The 13,975-nt window shown below is 39.7% G+C and overlaps 1 protein-coding gene across 1 annotated transcript in view; it reads left to right on the top strand.

The window, feature by feature from the left end:
• The window catches only part of Strip2 (striatin interacting protein 2), a 43,928-nt gene that overhangs the window by 26,087 nt on the left and 3,866 nt on the right, over positions 1–13,975 (top strand). The window contains exons 18-19 of the mRNA XM_040728583.1: positions 99–165; positions 11,763–11,867. Coding sequence (XP_040584517.1) covers positions 99–165; positions 11,763–11,867 — 172 coding nt within the window. The remainder of the gene's footprint in view (positions 1–98; positions 166–11,762; positions 11,868–13,975) is intronic.

Raw genomic sequence — 13,975 nt, 5'->3', positions numbered from 1 at the left:
AGTCTGCTGGGGAGGAATAATTCCTGCCCTTTTCAGAGGCAGCCATTTCCTGCTGTTGCCATTTACCTAAAGCTTGTCCTCATCTCTGCATCTTGCAGCATTTCAGTGCTGGACTACCCATGCTGTACCATCCAGGATTTGCCAGAGCTTACTACCGAGAGTCTGGTAAGCAGATGGGGATTTGTGGCCTTTGAAATTGGCTGATGGCAGAGGCTGGCATTTGCTCTTTCATGTCTTCTCCAGCCCCGTGATGCCATGGATTGGGAGTATCAGATCGATGAAGGCATATTGGCAAGGGCACAGAGGCGGCAGGGGTTTAAAGCCGCTGAAGGGTTTGAAAAAGCTGAGCCCAGCGTCTTAACACAGAAGAGGAAAGCGTCAGTGAAAATAACTGACGAGGAGAGGGAATTTAGAGAGAAAATGAGAACAAAACACGGTATCTATGCTAAATAGCAGGAGAATTTCTTCTGATGGATCACACACACATACTCACTCACACAAATCCATCTTTATACTGTGCTATAGGCAATTTGCTTCTCGTTTTCATGTTAGTTATCAAACCCAGGAGTATTTTAGAAAATCCCTTGCCTCTTTGAGGCAAAATTCAGTGTAGCTACTGAAGGACAGCCCAGGAAAAGCTTCATCCTGAAGCAGGTCTAGGCAAATCACAAAAGTTCCTCTGAATTATTCTGAATTCCCTGAAACTGCCTGACCAAAAACATGTTTAAGATAAGCCATCAACTTTATCCTGTATTGCCACAGCTCTTCAGATAAACTACCTTCATCCCGTTGCATTGTAACTTTCTCAATTTGACTATAAATTCTTTGACGGGAGAGATCATGCTATCTTCTATTTTTGTATCCCTATAGCCTAACACTATGTCTGGCACATTGAAGACCTCAATAATGCTAAATGATGTTGCCCATGGGTGCTACAGTCCTTCGTCCCTCAACTTTCATACCTACAAAGTGCTGACTCAGGAAAGCACACTATGTAAGGATAGAAAATGTCTCCTGTGGTGCAGGTTTTCTAAACCTATAGGAGGCTTTTTTTTTTACCCTACTCCTTTATATTTCAAAGATGAGAAACATGAGTACTCAGTGGATGAACTGACTTGTCACAGTCTACTTCTCATAGGTGACAAACCCCAAATTAGATATGAGTCAAAAGAGCCATGTGCAGAAGCATCACAGCTAGCACACTGTTTGCTACTGGAACAAGTCTCTGTCTTATTTAAATATGGTCTCAGCAGCCAAGGAAGCTGGAAGATTTCTTTACTCCAAAAGAGATGTAATAATTTATCTAACCTTTGTTATTAACACGGTAATAATGAATCTGTAAAATAACTAACTCTACAAAGTTAATATTACACTTTTGTTTCTGTTTTGTTTGAGACAGGGTCTCTTTATGTAGCCCCTGGATGTCCTGGAACTTGCTGTGTAGGCCAGCTTGGCCTAGAACTCAGAGAAATCTGCCTGCCTCTGCTCCTTGGTGCTGGGCTTAAAGGGATATGCCACCAGAGCTACATTTGTAGACAGAGCTACACAGAGAAACCCTGTCACACAAAAATATTCTACTATTAATAGAGTATTTAAAAATATAAATTCAGCTTTTGTGGTCTGAATCTATTACTTTTTAAATTTAAAAAAGTTTTATTACATTTTTTTGTTAGTATGTTGAGTGCATGTATACTACAGCACGGTGCAGAGGTCAGAGGACAGCTTACAGGAGTTGATTCTCTTCTACAATGGGGTCCCAGAAATCGAACTCAGGTCATCAGGTTGGCAACAAGTGCCTAAACCCACTGAGCCATCTTGCCAGCCCCTGATTTTTTTCCTTGATAACAATATATATTTTGTCTCCATTCCAACTCCATTAGTTCCTATACAGGAGTTGGTGGGAATTATACTTTCTTATCACTTCTGGTTGACCTTTTAGGATATAAGCATATAATTGTTTATATGGTTATACCTTCTCTTAAGACTTCATTGTTACCAGCCGGGCAGTGGTGGCACACACCTTTAATCCCAGCATTCGGGAGGTAGAGGCAGGCAAGATCTCTGCATTCCAGGCCAGCCTGATCTACACAGTGAGTTATAGGATAGCCAAGGCTACACAGAGAAACCCTGTCTCAAAAAAAGGGGGGTCTTTATTATTATCAAGAAAGGGCAGAAGCATGATTTGAATTAATTAAAAGTCATAGTGGATATTTTAATCTTTCTGGTGAAACAATAGTGGCATCTGGTGGTTTTGTTTAGTAACCACAGACTTTTTTTCTTAAAATATAAGTGCTTCTCCAGCCCAGTGTGATTTGGTACTTAGAAGATTTATTCCACATAGGTTCTCAGTATAGTGAATTATTTACCTAAATGAATAACTTCTGAAACCAGAAAAAGGCTAGTAAGATTTTTCACTTTTCAGGCTCACCAAATTGCAAGTGCAAAAAATATACTTGCTACCTTTGGTATATGTTATTTACTTTTAATAACTTCAAGCTTTTTTCCTTATTACAAAATTAGTAATATACTTATGGTAGAAAATAGGAAAACAGGGGTGGGATGGGTGGTTGATAGGGGCTGTCAGAGGGTGGGTGGGAGAGGGAACTAGAATTGGTATTATAATAAGATTGTTTTTAATTTAAATAAAAACTTATTATAAATAAATAGCCAAAAAAGAAAATAAGAAAACAGAAAAGTATGGGGAATAAATTAAAAATATCTCCTATCACCTACATGTAAACATTGCTTATATTTTCTGCAATTAGAATATACATAATCATTTATATAAAAACATTAGTAGAAAACTTTTTGTTTTTGTTTCTTGGTTTTGTTTTTTTTAAAGATTTATTTATTTATTACATATACACCAGATTGAATTGTAGATGGTTGTAAGCCACCATGTGGTTGCTGGGAATTGAACTCAAGACCTCTGGAAGAGCAGTCAGCTAACCTCTGAGCCATCTCTCCAGCCCCCGGTTTTTTTTTTGTTTTGTTTTGTTTTGTTTTTGTTGTTGTTGTTTTTTGGTTTTTCCAGACAGGGTTTCTCTGTATTATTTTAGAGGCTATCCTGGAACTCACTCTGTAGACCAGGCTGGCCTCGAACTCACAGAGATCCGCCTGTCTCTGCCTCCCCAGTTCTGGGACTAAAGGCATGCGCCACCAATGCCCAGCTTGGTTTTGGTTTTTCAAGACAGGGTTTCTCCGTGTAGCTTTGGAGCCTGTCCTGGTCTAGCTCTTGTAGACCAGGCTGGTCTCAAACTCACAGAAATCCTCCTTCCTCTGCCTCCTGAGTGCTGATATTAAAGGCATGCACCACCACTGCCCAGCTAGTAGCAAACTTTTTATTTGTATATAAATCTGGTGTGTGTGTGTGTGTGTGTGTGTGTGTGTGTGTGTGTGTGTGTGTGTGCGTGTGTGTTGCTTAACATAGTTAAATTTACATGTTCACGGTAAGATTTCATTAAACAACTTCTTTTTCAGTACTATTGAATATAAACCCAAGTATATGCTAAGCAGATACAATATACTATCATTGAGTTCACCCCCATTAAACATTCTTCAATAGATAACTAGTAACAGCTATCCATTATATTCTATTACTTAATTTTTTTTCTTGTATTTTGAGATAGACTCTCTTTGTATAGCCCAGCCTGACCATAAACTCACTATATAGCTTGGGCTGGTCTTGAACTTAGAATCCTCTTGCCTCAATCTCCTAAATACTGGGATTACAAGACTGTGCTACTATGTCCAGTTTTCAGGTACTTATTTATTAATTACTTTTGTTTTGCTTTGTTCTTTGAAACAGAGTTTCATGTTGTACCCCAGTGTGGTCTCAAATTTACTATTTAGTCATGATTGCCTTGAATTTGGGGTAATCTTCTGAATTAGCCTCCTAAACAATGGGGTTATAGACATGTACCACTATGCCTGACCCTTATGGCTTGATATCTTAATTTTATTTTTTTTATTTTATTGTTTTTTTTTTTTTTGGTTTTTCAAGACAGGGTTTCTCTGCATTGTTTTGGAGGCTGTCCTGGAACTCGCTCTGTAGACCAGGCTGGCCTCGAACTCACGGAGATCCGCCTGCCTCTGCCTCCCAAATGCTGGGATTAAAGGCGTGCGCCACCAACGCCCGGCTGATATCTTAATTTTAATATATTTTATTTTACTTATATACATGTGGAGGTCAGAGGACAACTCCTGGAAGTCAGTCTGTCCTTCCCGCATGTGGGTCATGGGGATTGAATTCAGGTTATCAAACTTAAAGGCAGGCATATTTACCTGTTGAACCATCTTGCCAGCTCCATTAGTGTATTAAGACTTTCTTCCACCGGGTGTTAGTGCATACATCTGTAATCCTAATACTCTTGAGTCTGGGGCCAACCTGAGCTATATAATGAGACTATGTCTCCAAATTTTGAATTAAGGGTTAGACATAAAACTGAGTTGTGGGGTGCTTTCCTGCATGCAGGAAGCCCAGAGTTTGGTCCCCAGCACTGGTGGCATGTACCTGAAATCCCAGCACTCAGAAAGTGGAAGCAGGAGAATCAGATGTTCAAGATCATTTTTGGCTACATAGTGAGCCCAAGACCATTCTGGGATATATGAGCTCTTGTCTCTAAATAAATGAAGATTGTTTTCTAGTATTAGGCATTTATCTCAATATATAACTCAAAAAATCATTTTACTTTACATCTAATCATTTCTTTAAGGCTGAGTACTGGAAGTCAAAAGTAGAGTTTTTAGGCTAAGATTTTCTTCATTTATATGTTTCTGTCTTCTGAATTTGAATAGAATTCAATTCTGTTTCATTTAGAACTCTAGCTAAAAACATAGTTGGCATAAAATAAAAAAGTTAATGGCTTTTTTTTTCTTTTTTTGAAACAGGATCTCACTATGTCACTATGTAGCCTTGGCTGTTCTGGAACTCATTGTGTAAACCAGACTGGCCTCAAATTCAGAGATCTGCCTGCCTCTGCTTCCCAAGTGCTGAGATTAAAGGTGCACACCACCACTTGGAGGCTTAATGCCATATTAATCCCATATTTATTTCTGAATTCTTCCCTGTTTTGTCACAATGGTTATTTAGCCTTAGGATAGACCATATTATGAGCAATTTCCCCTCCCACCTAGTATAGCAAAGCTTAAAATTTCTGGATCCCTGTATCTCTATTCAAATTCGTTCTACTAAACGAAAAAAATTAAAATAAAATTTCAGATTTTATTGAAAGATAGTGATGTGTGAAAGCCGGATATGTTTTTTTTTTTGTAAACAATTGCTGAAGGGAATGGACTTGGCCCTGGTATGTTTAATATTTAGCATCTTGGTGAATGGATAGAGCAATGGTATGAACCATAGTGTATACAACATGATGTTTGAGTAGATATCGGATCTTTTATATGTATCCATCATTTTTACACTGTGTGCACTATAACAATATTATTGTGACATTTCTAATTTATCAGCAAACATACATGTATTTGGATATAGTCACAAATTTTTTTTTCTTTTTTTTTGGTTTTCTGAGACAAGGTTTCTCTATATTGCTCTGGAATCCGTCCTGGAACTCGCTCTGTAGACCAGGCTGGCCTCAGAACTCACAGAGATCCACCTGCCTCCGCCTCCCAAGTGCTGGGATTAAAGGTGTACACCACCAACGCCCGGCCTCATAAAACTATTTTATATTGAGTATGTTTGATGAAAATATGTAGAAACTACTACTTCAGAGTATAATGAAATGAGAGAGAAGTTGCAGTCCTATATTTTTTGTAGGTCTATTAATTCCAAAGACATATCTTACAGGTTATGTCTCATCTTCCTTCCCTTTGTTTACTTATTTGTTATTGAAACAGGGTGGGTCTTACTTGTGTAGACAAGACTCACCTAGAACTTGCTAGATAGCCCAAGTTGCCATCAAACTCAAGATCCTCCTTTCTCCCCCTCCCAAGTTCTGGGATTGTAGGCATATGCTACCACGCCTGACTGTCCTCTCCTCTTATTCACAGAAAATGTGGAAAATTCTGTGTAAACCCATTGTCACTGCTGCAAAACTAACCAAAAGAACCCTATGATTTAATTTCTGCAGCATAGCATTCAAAGGAGGGATGTATATTACTTGTCTCGTTGCTGTAACAAAAAAACTGACAAAAGCAGCTTTAGGAAGGGTGGGTTTATTTGGGCTCACAGTTCATGGTATGTCTTTCATGGTAAGAAAGTCCTGGCAGCAGGAACTTGAGGCAGCTGGTCACGTAGCATTTTAGGAAGCAGAGAGTGGTGAGTACTGGTGCTCCTTAACTTTCTCCTTTTTGTGTCGTCTAAGACTCTAGCCCAGTTCCTCATGCTGTGGTGACCCTCAACCATAAAATTATTGTCTTGCTACTTCATAACTGTAGTTTTGCTACTGCTATGAATTGTAATGTAAATATCTGATATGCAGGTTGAGAACCACTCCTTTAGCCTTTGGGATGGTGCCACCCACATAAAAAGTAGGTCTTGTCTCTTCATTTACCTATTCTAGATAATCTCTCACAGGCAGGCCCAGAGACTTGTCTCCAAGGTGATCCTAGTCAAGTTGACAATATTTAACCATCGCATCATATTTTGAGCAATATGGGTGTTCAAGTGGCCCACCTGTAGACTAAAGATGAAGGAATAAGGACAAGGTCATGTTTATGAAGTCATGGAAGGCCACAGTCCGAAATTATCTTGACCTGGTGTCACTTTTCAGTGATAAGGACATAGGTGGAGTAGCAAAGGGATAGCCAAGGCCTATTACAGGACTTTGGAAAGTTAACCGTGAATCAGAATTTGCATGACTAGCCATTTGCAAAGAAATGTTTGGAATTTTCTTTTAGATCTAGGGAATGGAATTTGTAAGTTAATGTTTAAAAGATGGATCATTAGAAAACTGTTCAACTTTGGGCTTGATTTTTGTTGAAAAAGATATAAAATAATGTTTATTTCACTTAAATTTATATAACAAATTCTCTCATTAATCCTTATCAAAGTTTTTACAACTTGCTAATCCAGGTACTTCAGATGTTCTAGAATTTCTCTTAGTTTGGATTTTCTTTTCAGGATGTAACCATTGCACTCAGATGTCAAGGTGTATAGTGTTCCTTTCAGATGCTGTTTAGCCAATGATGACCCTTTAAAAGAAAGGTGTTGGGAGGGGGCAGTGAGATGTTCAGAAGGTAAGGGCATTTGCTATCAAGCTGACAACTTGAGTTCAAATCCCAGAACCCACATAGGAGAAGGTAAGAGCTATTTCCTCAAGTTGTCCTCTGACCTACACACACACACTCCTATTAAACAAATAAATGTAAAAAAAAAAAGTGTGAAAGGTTTTTTTGGGGGGTGAGAGTCAGGCATAGTGGTACACATCCATAATCCCAGCATTCGGAAGGCAGAAAAATTGCTACATGCTTGAGGCCAACATGGACAACATAATGAATTTCACACCAGCCCAGGCTGTACAGTGAGACCAAAAAAACAAAATAAGTAAAAATTTTTTCTGATATTCATCATCATTATTTCAAACAAATAGTACCTTTAGTGTTACTGTTTCCTTAGCATGTATATGATGTGAACATAATATTTACGTCCATTTTCCATGGAATATTTATAGAGAGGAAGGCCCATAAATAAAACCTTTTTAAGCATTTTATAATTTTTCCTCTTGGCCACAATTTCTACAATGGGTTCCTCGGGTGTAGCTGAGTCAAATGTAGTTTGCTAAAGTACCCTAGATGGGTGGTCTTGGAAGTTTCTTCTTTACCCACTCACTCCACTTGAGAACCATTTCTCCTTCATGTCTATATCTAGGTCCTTTGTCTAGCAGCAACTTGGCTGGAAACCTGCATGGTAAGGGAATTATCCTCTAGTGATTTAGAAAAAGAAAATCTGAAATGTGGCTTCATTTTCAGTTGTACGAGCCATAATAAAGAAAACGATGAACAATCGTTCACCAAAACGTAGCTTTTAACTTGCAATCATTAAGTATTAAGACCTATTAGAAGGGAAAAAATTCTTTTAGTAAGTGCAGGGTAGACATGGCATGGGGAAAAAAGCACAAAGCAAGAGGGTAGAAATAGGACGGCAGACTTAGTTTGCCTTTTGGACCTAGATCTTGAGCAGTTTTCCTATAGGCTAGAGAAACCTCATCAGTAGAAGGGTCATCGATGGGTACGAGACTTGCCTGGGCCTATCAATCTCTACATTCGTTATAGAACACTAAGTTAATAATTGTTCGCTTCTTGGTGCAATCTGGAAGTAAGAATCATTACTGATGCACTTCAGTACGCTGTGGCAGGGTTTCAAATGTATTAGATTCACATCTAGCAGCCCTTCTTTAAAGGCTCCATTTGATTATCAAATCAGCCAGACGTTCTGCTTTGAAGCAGAGAACCTCAGGGCTGGAGAGATGGCTCAGCAGTTAAGAGCACTAGTTGATCTTCCAGAGGATGAAGAGTTCAACTCCCAGCGTCCACATGGTGGCTCACAACCATCTGTAACTCCAGTATCAAGGGATCTGATGCCTCTTTGTACCTCCTTTGGGACTACAAGCATTTAGTGCACATACATACACTCAGGCACACACACATACACATTAAATATTTTTTAAATATTTATTTGTTTTTATGTGCATTAATGTTTTGCCGGCATGTATGTCTATGCAAGGGTTCCAGATCCCCTGGAACTTGAGTTAGAGACAGTTGTGAGCTGCTACGTGGGTGCTGGGATTTGAATCCTGGTCCTCTGGAAGAGCAGCCCATGCTCTCAATCCCTAAGGCATCTATCCGACTCTAATTTTTTAAAAGAAGAGAACCTATTTTTTCTTCTTGTTTTTCTGAAGACATTTACCTTCTCCTAATTGAATCAAGAATTATGGTAGGCTTCTCAACCCTACAGCCTTTAGACTTTCACAAAGGGGAAATGCTTCAGTGTTTAGCATCCCAGAATGCAGCTAGAAAGGGAACAGTGAAAAGACTCCAAATTCAGTAGAAAATGGGCATTTATCACTGTTGGGCCATGTTTGGGTCTTGTTCTGTAGACTCCCTCTCTGGGCCTTAGTTTTTGCTTCTGTGGTTGGCTGAATTTCACTAGTACAGCTGAGTCCCATTTAGTACTCAGACTCAAACCAAACTCTTTTCCTCAGTCAGAAATCAAAGACAAATTCTGTTCTTCTCTTAGTCATCTGGATTATCTAGATAGTTTACATAGCCTGGGTTTTTATTTGGTTTGGCTCACTTAACTGGACTATGATCAGATTTTTTTTTTGACACTAGGGTCCTAGTATTGCCTTGACAATGCCTTAAAAGGTAGGACAAACTGAAACTTTAGACTCTATGCATTCTACAATAGTAATTTAATTGTGAGGGTAGAGCATAGGCAAAATGTTTGTCTCTTTTTTTTTCCAGTTATAGGGGTCTAACATAGGGCTTTGAGCATCCTAAGCAAGCACTGAACTACTTAAATGCATCCTCAGTCTTGTTCCTTGTTTTTTCTACACACTCTCTCTCTCTCTCTCTCTCTCTCTCTCTCTCTCTCTCTCTCTCTGTGTGTGTGTGTGTGTGTGTGTGTGTGTGTGTGTCTCTCTCTGTGTGTGTGTGTGTGTCTCTCTCTGTGTGTGTGTGTGTGTGTGTAACTGCACATGTGTGGAGGTTAGAGTTTCTTTCCTTCCATTAAGTAGGTTCCAGGGATCAAACTTGGCCATCATGCCTGGCAGCTTGGCAGCAAGTACCCTTACAAGCTGAGCCATCCTGACAGTCCAGTGCATTTTCTGAAGCAGGGCCTTGTTACTATGTGGTCCAAGCTGCCCTTGAACTTGCTATGTAGCTCAGGCTTGCCTGAAGCTTGAAATTTTCCTGCTTCTGCTTAGGATTTACAGGCTTGTTATGTATTCTATATAATGTGTGTGTGTTATAGTGTAAATATATTGTGATATTATACACACACACACACACACACACATACACAAACCACCTAAATTCATATAAGAGGTCTTATTCTTGTTCCTAGAAAAAAAATGTCTCTAGCCAGGAGATGGTGGCACACACCTTTAATTCCAGCACTTAGGAGGCAGACACAGGTGAATCTGAGTTCAAGGCCAGCCTGGCCTACAGAGTGAGTTCCAGGACATTCACGGCTACACAGAGAAACCCTGTCTCGAAAAACAAAATAAAATGTCTGTGAGTAGATACTGATGTCTACCTGATGTGACCTGTTGTCTGTGGTTAGGCACTCATAAGAGGGGTGGTACTCAGTGACAGGAGCACTTGCTGTCCCTCTACACCCTGAGTTCAGTTCCCAGCAGTCCATCAGGAAACTTACAACTGCCCATGACTCCACCTTTGGGGATTCTAATACTTTCTTCTGGTCTCTGCAGTCATTTGCACACATGCAGGCATATACAGACACATAAGTAGAAAATAAAATCTTTTTCTTAAACATAAAAGAGGGGCTGGCAAGATGGCTCAGTGGGTAAAAACACACCACTTGCGACACAAGCTTGATGACCTCAGTTTGATACCTGGGACCCACATAAAAGTGGAAGAAGAGATCTAACTCCATAGGGTTGTGTTCTGACCTTCACACACACACAACAACAACAACAATAATAATAATAAAGCAGAAACATGAAAATAAAAGTGCCTGATGAGAATGAACCAACTGCTACTTTTCCTGTTGCTGTAATGAAAAATAAGATAACAAAAGCAACTTAGGAAGGGTTTGTTTTGGCTCCAGTTCCGCTACAGTAGGGAAGTCATGGCGGCAGTCACACTGTGTCTACAGTCTGCAAGAAGAGGGATGCATATAGTATGCATGCTGGAGCTTAGCTGGTCTTCTCCTTTTATGCAATCCAGGACCCAAGTGCAGAGAATGGTGCCACCCACTATTAGAGAAGATCTCCCCATGTCAGATAGCCTAATCAGGATGTCTTAGTTAGGGTTTTTAATGCAATGAAGACACACCATGACCACAGCAACTGTTATAAGGTAAACATTTAATTGGGGCTGGCAGACAGTTTCAGAGGTTTAGTCCACTATCATCATGGCAGGGAGCATGGCAATGTGCAAGAGGCCTGGTGTTGGAGAAGGAGCTGAGAGTTCTGCATCTTTCAGGCAATGGAAAGTCAACTGAGACACTGGACTGTAGCCTGAGCATAGGAAATCTTAAAGTCTGCCTTCGCAGTAACACACTTCCTCTCCAACAAAGACACACCTCCTAATAGTGTCACTCCCTATGACATTATGGGGGTCAATTACATTCTAACTACCATACAAGGTAATTCCATGGGCCAGGGTAATGGTCCAACCAGTAAAAGCTCTTGCCACAAACAAATCTGACAACCTGAATTCGATCCCTGGATCCCATGGTGGAGGAGAACCAGCTCTACCTAATACAGCTTAAATCAAATGCCTAGCAATTACAAACTTGCTCTTGTGAGTACCAAGTGTCCATTTCAGTTGTTTTGTTTATTTTTGTTTTGTTTATCTGAAATTCAGACACACAACTCTGCACATGTTATGCAAGTACCCTATTACTGAGCTACACAGTCAGCCCAGCTATAGGTTTTTCAGGTAAAGGCTATTATGCCCTCAGAAATGAGATTTGGTGTATAAAGGTCAGGAAGTTAAGAGGCAGAGTTTCATACTGGAATATTCACCTAAACTAGCTAGCCAGCAGGGACATACAGTCTTCTAGCAGAATGAAAGCCTTGTCGGTATTGAGATACTGAGGGATGCTCTTTTTTCAGGAAGCTGGAGACAATAGCCAGTTCTGCTGGAGGAACCTCTTTTCCTGCATCAACCTCCTGAGGCTCCTCAATAAACTGACCAAATGGAAGCACTCCAGGACCATGGTAAGCAGGACCTCATATCACGGAAGTATCCATTGAACTGAAATTTAAATCACTAGCATTTGTAGATTGCCTACTTGGATGGATAGATAGCTGGCAATGCTACATAAGTTTCTGCACTTCCTAATTCTGGGCACTTATTCCAAGATGATTACTCATCGGTCCATTTCTTTTCAGGAAACTAAATATAGACACACTCTTAAGGCAGCTCTAACAAGGGAAGCCAGACACATTTGGATTATAGTTACACATCCAAAAATGATGCAAGTCCAACATTCATTGCAATGTTGCTCATAATAAGAGTCTGGAAACAACTTAATATACTTTAACAAGGACCAACTGCATAAATCAATCACGGTGTGTCCTTATAGTAGTAAATGATAAAACCATTTGAAAGAACGAGGCATTTCTCTGCTGGTATGGAATAATTTTCAAGATATACTACTAAATTAAAAGAGGTCTTTAATTCCAGCACTCAAGAGGAAGAAGCAAGGAGGATTTCTGTAACTTCAAGGCAAGCCTTATCTAGATAAAGAGATCCTGTGGGATACGTGGGTTAAGGAGATGGCTCAGTAGTTAATGTACTGTTCTCGCAAAGTGCCCAAGTTTGGTTTCTAGCACCTATGTCAAGCAGGTCACATCTGCTTGTAACTCCAGCTCCAGAAAGAGCCAATGCCTCTTGTCCCCAAGGATATGTGTACTCAAATACACATACACACACAATTTGAAAAAAATTAATCAAGATACAGAACAGCGTACTTGGCTGTTACTTGTGTTAAAATCCAAAATAATGCATATGTTACATAGCTATAGTCAAAATTATCTCCAGGGCTAGTGAAATGCTCAGCCAGCAAAAGTGCTTACTATGCATGCCTGGTGACCTGAGTTTGATTCTTGGAACCCACAGCAGAAGGGGAAAACTGACCTCCATGTACGTGCTATGAAGTGTTTGCATACACATGTTAAAAACACATATTCATGTGTTAAAATTTAACTGAGTATTTTTTGTGATTCTTATCAAGGGCATTTTATTTAGCAGCATCCATTTTCTTGAAAAATTATGTGACTTCATACTTGAAGCTGAAAAATACCCCATTGTCTATATATCATCACATTTTTATTATCTGCACATTCTTTGATAGATCTGTAAGTTGACTTCATAGCATGGTCATTGTAAACCTTGCGGTGGCAAGTACAGGTATTTAGATATTTCATTTTTCCCACATTTTCACTTAATTAATTATTAATTAATTTCCAGATCATTCACAGTTTCCCTTCCCTCCTCTCCCAGTTTCTCCTTCAATCTCCCCTCCACCCTACCCCCAATCCACTCCTCCTCCTTTCTCTTCAGAAAAGTGCAGTCTCAAGTTCTTTGGGTAATTTGTAGTGATTTCTAAATTGTGGAGCAGAGCCACGGGGTTTCTGTTAGGTTTAGAGGTGGGTCTTCTTCAGTCATACATCTTTGAACTAAAAAGGGTAACGGTCTCCCTGCCTACCCCCATCCCGCATTTGGCGCACAACAATGGGGAAGGACAACAGAGTAACCACTCTGGTCCCCATGTGGAAAGCAAAGAAGATTCAGGAAGCTTATGGGTTTATTTATTTTTTAAATATAAAAGGCCAGGTGGTGGTGGCTCACGCCTTTAATCCCAGCACTCAGGACGCAGAGGCTGACAGATCTCTGAATTCAAGGCCAGCCTGGTGTACAGAGCAAGTTCCAGCACAGCCATGGCTACACAGAGAAACCCTGTCTTGAAAAAACCAAAAGAAAAAAAATTACACAAGAAACTAGTAACAGTGGAAATGGCATATATGGTAGATAATTTTTATTTTGAATTTATAAATACTGTAAACTTTAAATTTTTTTAATTAGATTCATTCATTTTATGTGTGTTTTTCCCTCATGTATGTATGTGTACCACTTTGTGCCTGGTGCCCACAGAGGTCAGACAGAGGAGGGCATTGGATCCCCTGGAACTGGAGTTACAGATGGTTGTGAACTACCATGAGGGTGCTGGAGATTGAACCCAGGTCCTCTAGAAAAGTAGCAAGTATTCTTAAGTGCTAATCAATCTCTCCTGAATATTATAAACTTTAAATGAATTACGTCT

Source organism: Mesocricetus auratus, unplaced genomic scaffold (genome assembly GCF_017639785.1).
Source record: "Mesocricetus auratus isolate SY011 unplaced genomic scaffold, BCM_Maur_2.0 Super-Scaffold_100019, whole genome shotgun sequence".
In the NCBI taxonomy this organism is placed as follows: Eukaryota; Metazoa; Chordata; class Mammalia; order Rodentia; family Cricetidae; genus Mesocricetus; species Mesocricetus auratus.
The sequence above is the reverse complement of the archived record's forward strand: the minus strand, read 5'-3'. Positions and strand labels throughout refer to the sequence as shown.